Genomic DNA, 7,586 nt, shown 5'->3' on the forward strand with positions numbered 1-7,586 from the left:
GGCTCCCGGGCCCTATTCGTCGATTGCTAGGATCCCTAGTCGTTGATCAGGCAGGTGTGTCCGTAGAAAATACGGGAAGGGGATTAGCTAGGATCCCTAGTTGTTGATCGGGCCAGCGGATCCGTATAAGATACGAACGGGGGATTTGCTAGGATCTCCAGACGTTGATCGGGCCAGCGGATCCGTATAAGATACGGAAGGGAATTTGCTAGGATCCCTAGTCGTTGATCGGGCTAGCGGATCCAATAAAGGCACGGAAAGGGAATTTGCTAGGATCCCCAGTTGTTGGTCAGGCCAGCGGATCCGTTAAAGATACGGGAAGGAAATTTGCTAGGATCCCCAGTCGTTTATTGGGCTAGCGGATCCGTAAAAGGGATTAGTCCTCGGGATCCGGGACAGCAAGGTCAGAATGGAACTGCTCAAACAGAGAAACCTCACCCTTCAAGCAGCCATAGATGACTGCAAGACAAGTGAGACCACCAATCAACAGATGAAGGCAATACAGAACAGTACTGAGACTGACACAGTCCACTATGCCCGCAGAGGTTGGTTTATTGGTTTATTTCGATACCCTTTGGTCGAATTGCGACTAATCTTCCAGGGTTCAACACAAAAAGTATACAAACACAGACATACAGTATATACAGTGCAAGATTAAAAGGACATAACGTTATATACATAATCATAACAAATACAGATTGCTAACTTAACTTACGAATAATTGGTGACAAACTGGTAGATGGCCTTCTTAAAGTGATATGGGACTGTCAATGATTTGATGTTAGATGGTAATGTATTCCAAAGATTGATGGCTCGGTAGAGAAAGGTTCGCTTTTGACTGTTAGTTTTTGGTTTAGGTAGTTTGAAACTGTAGGAGTTGGATAATCTAGTAGAGTATGTGTGTGTAGAACTGGCGTATAGGCACCTCTGCGTATAGGCAGAGGTGCCTATACGCCAGGCAAAGCCAGGGAAAGGTACAAGCCAAACCCCGGGAAGACACAGACAAAGTGTGGATATTGCGGAGGTTCACACACCAAGGACAAGACGAAATGTCCGGCCTACAATAAGCAGTGTGCGAAGTGCAAGCGTTTGAACCATTTCGCCCGTGTATGCAAAACAAAGGCTAAGGTACACATGATCAGAGAACAAGAATCTGAAGATGAAGAAGTCTAAACAGTGGGCAAAGTGACCAGTAATAACAAGAAATGGTACGTGGATCTGAAGTTGAAGGAAGGAAACCAGAAAGAGAAGACACTGCGCTGTCAACTAGATACGGGTGCAACATGCAACGTGATGAGCGTAAGTGACTTCAAGAGGATCGGAAGACAGATAAAACCCAGCAGAGCCAGACTGAAGCTTTATGACGGGACGACCCTCAAACCGATTGGCCAAGCCAAACTGAGAGCAGAATACCGAGAATTGGAATTGGAATTCCAGATAGTTGAAGGACAGCAGATGCCTCTGCTGTCAGCAGACACATGCACAAGGTTGAAGCTGATAACACTGAATACAGTCAACCAGATGCAAGTCAAAGGCCTCACAACAGAACAGATTGTGGAGCAATATTCAGACGTCTTTGAAGGACTAGGATGCCTCGCTGGAGAGTATCATATTGAAATCGACGAAAGTGTCAAACCAGTGCAGCACCTACCACGACGCCTACATATACCATTGAAAGCAGAGCTGAAAGAAAAAAATAGAAGAATTGGAGAAGAAGAAGGTAATCGCCAGGGTAACGAAACCCACAGATTGGATCTCAAGCATGGTGGTAGCTAAGAAGGCAACAAAGATGAGAATATGCCTGGATCCGAAAGATCTGAATAAGGCGCTGAAAAGGCCAAAGTATCAGATACCCACCATCGACGAAGTCTTGCCGAGATTGGCCAAAGCTAAAGTATTCTCGGTGTTAGACGCAAAAGACGGCTTCTGGCAAGTGAAGCTGGACGAAGAAAGCAGTTACCTTACCACGTTCTGGACTCCGTTCGGGAGATTCAGATGGCTACGAATGCCCTTTGGGATTTGTACAGCCCCTGAGGAATATCAGAGGCGACAACACGAAGTGCTAGAGGGACTCCAAGGTGTTGACGTCATCGCAGACGACATTCTCGTGTTTGGGTGTGGAGACACAGAAGAAGAAGCCACCCAAGACCACGACGAGAATCTGCACAAGCTACTCGCAAGAGCAAGAGAGAGAAACCTGAAGCTGAACAAGAAGAAGCTGCGACTCAAGCTAAAAGAAGTGCCTTATATGGGACAGCTCCTTACTGCACAGGGTCTACGCCCAGACCCAGAGAAGGTAAAGGCAATACAAGACATGCCCCAACCAGAGGACGTGCGGGCAGTTCAGCGGTTTCTGGGTATGACCAATTACCTTGCAAAGTTCATGCCACACTTGTCCGATGTGTGCGAGCCATTACGAAGGTTGACAGACAAGGATGCCGTCTGGGCATGGCTGCCGCAGCATACAGCAGCAATGGAGGACGTGAAGAGGCTCCTCACGTCACAGCCAATGTTACAGTATTACGACATCGAGAAGGAGGTCACCATTCAGTGCGACGCAAGCGAAAAGGGTCTCGGAGCGGCGCTCCTGCAGGAAGGCCGTCCGGTGGCCTATGCGTCGAGATCTCTAAGCAGAACTGAGCAGAATTATGCACAATGAGAAGGAGTGCCTAGCCATCGTCTTTGCTTCACAGAAGTTTAATCAATACATACATGGCAGAGACGTGGTTAATGTACAAAGTGATCACAAACCGCTGGAAGTGATCCACAAGAAGCCTCTCCTCGATGCGCCGAAGAGGCTGCAAAGAATGCTCCTGCGATTGCAGAAATACAACCTGAATGTCAAGTACAGGAAAGGCACCGACATGCATATAGCTGACACGCTATCAAGAGCATACCTGAAGACACAGAGTCCAGAGCCCAGAGACGAGTACGACATACTCCAGATAAGAGCGGCACGACTCGAAGATCAGGAAATCCAAGAAGTGAAGCCAGCGGAATATCTCAATGTGTCAGACATGACGATTGAAGAAATACGTCGACACACCAAGCACGATGGAAACATGCAAGAGTTGAAGAAGTTAATCCAGTCAGGATGGCCCGAGTACCGGACCCAAGTGAAGAAAGAGGTCCGAGACTACTTCAACTTCAGAGATCAACTCACCGTGGATGAAGACATCATCTACAAGGGAGCAGCGATCGTGATCCCATCCAGCCTGAGAGAAGAGATGGTGAGAAAGACTCATTCAAGCCATCAAGGCATGGAGTCATGCAAAAGAAGAGCAAGAGAAAGCCTCTTCTGGCCAGGCATGAGCAACCAGATCAGAGAGAAGGTCAAATGTTGCGACATATGCAACACCTACGAACCAAAACAGCAAAGAGAGCCACTCCTATCACACCCAGTACCACCCACACCGTGGAGCCGGGTATCAATGGATCTTATGACATTCGGAGACCGACACTATCTAGTGACAGTGGATCATTACACCGACGTTTGGGAGATGGATGAACTCTAACAGAACACCACAGCGAGGAATGTCATTCAGAAGACCAAGGAAAACTTTAGCAGACATGGTGTACCGATGGAAGTGGTCACAGACAATGGACCACAGTTCGCATCAGAAGAATTCAAAAGATTCGCGAAGACATGGGAATTCAAGCATATAACAACATCACCCTACCACAGCCAGTCGAACGGAAAAGCTGAGTCATCGGTGAAAATTGCAAAAACCCTGCTAAAGAAAGCAGAGGCAGACCGACAAGATCCCTGGTTAGCAATCTTAGGTTGGAGAAACACACCAACGCAAGGAGAAGATAGCACTCCTGCACAGCGACTTATGTCAAGAAGGACCAGAACACAAGTCCCAATCACCAAGCAAGCGCTGAAACCAGAAGTGGTACAGAATGTACCCAGCAGCATTACAAAGAGAAAGGCCAGGTCAAAAGTGTACTTCGACAGAGGAACAAGAAACCTTCCACCACTACACCCAGGTCAACCAGTGCGTGTTGAAACAACACCAAATCAGAAGACAGCAGAGTGGAAGTACGGCACATGCGTGCAACGTGTTTCGCCGAAATCCTACGAAGTAGAAGTTGACGGAGCCAAGTACAGGAGGAACCGAAAACACATTCGAGAGACGGCAGAAGCTCCAACAACACCCTCAACAGAGGAAGAACAAACGACGGCGACAACGCCAGCGTCGACTGCAGAGCCAACGACAGCGACAACGTCAACAGCAGAACCAACGACAGCGACAACGTCTGCAACGCCATACATAACACGATCAGGCAGAGCTGTAAAACCACCAGACAAGATGAACCTGTGAAACGGACTATGATCATGAACTGTGAAAATGGACAATGAACACGGATGATGGACACTGCTAGAATTTCAGTTGATAATGCATGACAGAAGTTTTGTGATAATGCATGCTAGATAAAGATAAAAGAAACTAACATCTTTTATGAAAGAAAGGGGATGTTACAAGAAGTAAGATAGCTGTTAGCACCCCCTCTACTTATGTGACTTAGAATAGCCCACCATGAATATGAAATAAGGAGTGCTCTAAGAAAGACAGCTTTAAGTAATACGATCTCTTCTCTACCCGAACTGGAGCTGAGCACACGTCAATGTACACTACTAACCCAAGACTAGAATACAAGGTTATAGCAGCATCTACGGTCTCCGCCTCATGAGTCACTAAGGATAAAGCAACACGGGTCATATAAGCTTAGGGAGCAAGATCTCAGCCGCTTGTTGTATATGTTGTTAATAGAAGTAGGAAAGATTCCGTTTGTTTAAAACGCAACATTTTCTATAGGTAAACGGGTCATATAAGCTTAGGGAGCAAGGTCTCGGCCGCTTGTTGTATATGTTGTTTATAGAAGTAGGAAAGATGCCGTTTGTTTAAAACACAATATTTCATATAGGTAAACGGGTCATATAAGCTTAGGGAGCAAGGTCTCGGCCGCTTGTTGTATATGATGTTTATAGAAGTAGGAAAGATGCCGTTTGTTTAAAAAGCAACATTTCCTACAGGTAAACGGGTCATATAAGTTTAGGGAGCAAGGTCTCGGCCGCTTGTTGTATATGTTGTGTATAGGAGTAGGAAAGATGCCGTTTGTTTTGATAGAAGCCTTTGAAACAATATCGACAAAAATTTCTGTACACAGTCGCGCCCATGTAATTGTGTACGAGACGGCACCTAATTTAGAGAAATACTTTTCGACAGTTAATATAAGCTTAGGGAGCAATGTCTCGGGCGCTTGTTGTATATAAGTTGTTTATAGAAGAAGAAAGATGCCGTTTGTTTAAAACGCAATATTTCATATAGGTAAACGGGTCATATAAGCTTAGGGAGCAAGGTCTCGGCCGCTTGTTTTATATGATGTTTATAGAAGTAGGAAAGATGCCGTTTGTTTAAAAAGCAACATTTCCTATAGGTAAACGGGTCATATAAGCTTAGGGAGCAAGATCTCGGTCGCTTGTTGTATATGTTGTTTATGGAAGTAGGAAAGATGCCGTTTGTTGAAAACGCAACATTTCCTATGGGTAAACGGGCCGAGTCATATAAGCTTAGGGAGCAAGGTCTCGGCCGCTTGCTATGTTTAGCCATACCTAGTATGGCTAAACATATTGTTTTTACTCATGTTTCTTCTCCTCCTCCTCCTCCTGTCAAATCTTCAAATCGATTTATCTCTGTCATTTTTTGACCAAATGACCTGAAATTTGGTACAGAGGTAATGTAGGCAAAAACCAATGTGCGTTTTTTTCCTTTTTTTCATATTGACCTTGAAAGTGATTTTATTGAGTTTTTAGGCTATTTTTAGCATATCTTGGCCTCCTGCGCCCTGGTATTTCAACCGAATGACCTGAAATTTGCTGTATATGTGGCTTGAACAAATATTTAAAGGACTACATTCCCATTTTTGGCATACATATCTTCGAAACGATTTATTTTGGGCTTTCTTGACAGTATTTGCCACTTCTGTCACTTTCAATACTACATATGACCTAAAGGTCAGTGACCCCAAGTGCCTTGCACCTGGCCTTGCATGCCTGTGAGCCTTGCGACCACCTGATTGGTCAATTGAGCTAATCTAATTATCTTGCATTTCTGGCGCAGGTGTAGGCTAGTATTCATGCCAAATATGGTATGGGAATCCCTAGGACATGTGATTACATGGCTTTGTTCACTCTTTTTTGAAAAAAGATACACATCTCCAGTTCCTACATGTATTAGACCAAAATAATGTGAAATTTGGCATGTACACAGGCCCTCATTCAAATGTTTGCCATACAGCCTTTCAAAACGATTTTTTAAACAAAGAATTTTTTGGTTTCGTTATTTTCAACCCAAAGTGTATACTATTGAATCATGCATTCAAACAAAGGGGTGTCACATTTTTATATTTCACCCATACTATCGCTGAAATATGTTGTTTTTGGTCATTTCCTTCTTCTCCTGTCCAATCTTCATATACATCATTATGTATACTATGGAAAACTTCATTCTTCCCTGGGGTTGACCTTTTTCATTCAATTTTGAACTGGGTTGATTATGCGCAAGAGTGTAATTTTCAGCGGATATTTTTCCACTGGTGTAGTTTACATGGAGATGGCACGGAATATCCCATTCTTGCAAGGGGAGGATTCTGTAATTATTTCTTTCAATTTTGAGCTGGAATGATTATGAAAAAGTCCATTTGTTAGCAGAAGTGTATTTGTTAATTAATAAGTGGATATGGTTTTGGACTGGTCCATATTGTGTTGATGTGCTACTGGAAGACTCCATTCCTGTATGGCGAGACTGATAATTGTTTTTAAACTCAATTTTGATCCATTTTTTTTAGTGGAAGTATTTTAGAATGGTCCATTGTTATTTTGAGAGAGTCCATTTTTGCATGGCGAGGAGTATGGCTAAACATGCTGTATTTGCTCGCAAATGTTGCCTTTCTAGTTGTATATGATGTTTATAGAAGTAGGAAATATGCCGTTTGTTTAAACGCAACATTTTCCTATAGGTAAACGGGTCATATAAGCTTAGGGAGCAAGGTCTCGGTCGCTTGTTGTACATGTTTTGTATAGGAGTAGGAAAGATGCCGTTTGTTTTAGTAGAAGCCTTTGAAACAATATCGACTAAGATTTCTGTACACAGTCGCGTCCATGTAAGTGTTTACAAGACGGCACCTAATTTAGAAAAATACTTTTCGACAGTTATACAGGAAAAACTTCACAATGAAAAATAAAACATTGAAACACAACTTTTCCTATAGGAAAACGGGACTTTGATGTCTTACTAGGCTAATGTTATTCTTTTTAAAGAAGTAGGAAAGATGTATGTTTTTTGAGAAGCCAGCGAAAATAAAAGATCGCTGTGTCTGCCTGAGCCGCGGGAAGTGTGATAAATATATAGAACTTAATAGAGAAACACGATATTTTCAGTTATAGCATAAAACTGTACTACTGTTATGAAAAGGAAAGTACAGCAGTTCCGAAAACGTTCTGGAACATACAATCTTATCTGTACGGCATCTTTAAATACACATGTAAAACATACGTAAATATACCCGGTATTTTAAGTCAC

At 43.4% G+C, this 7,586-nt stretch overlaps 1 protein-coding gene across 1 annotated transcript; it reads left to right on the top strand.

The window, feature by feature from the left end:
• The first annotated feature begins 3,581 nt into the window (after positions 1 to 3,581).
• Positions 3,582 to 4,325, top strand: LOC136438728 (uncharacterized). Its single transcript, XM_066433641.1, has one exon. The coding sequence runs from the start codon at positions 3,582 to 3,584 to the stop codon at positions 4,323 to 4,325; it is 744 nt and encodes a 247-aa protein (XP_066289738.1).
• Positions 4,326 to 7,586: the final 3,261 nt, after the last annotated feature.

Source organism: Branchiostoma lanceolatum, chromosome 7 (assembly GCF_035083965.1).
Source record: "Branchiostoma lanceolatum isolate klBraLanc5 chromosome 7, klBraLanc5.hap2, whole genome shotgun sequence".
Taxonomy (NCBI): Eukaryota; Metazoa; Chordata; class Leptocardii; order Amphioxiformes; family Branchiostomatidae; genus Branchiostoma; species Branchiostoma lanceolatum.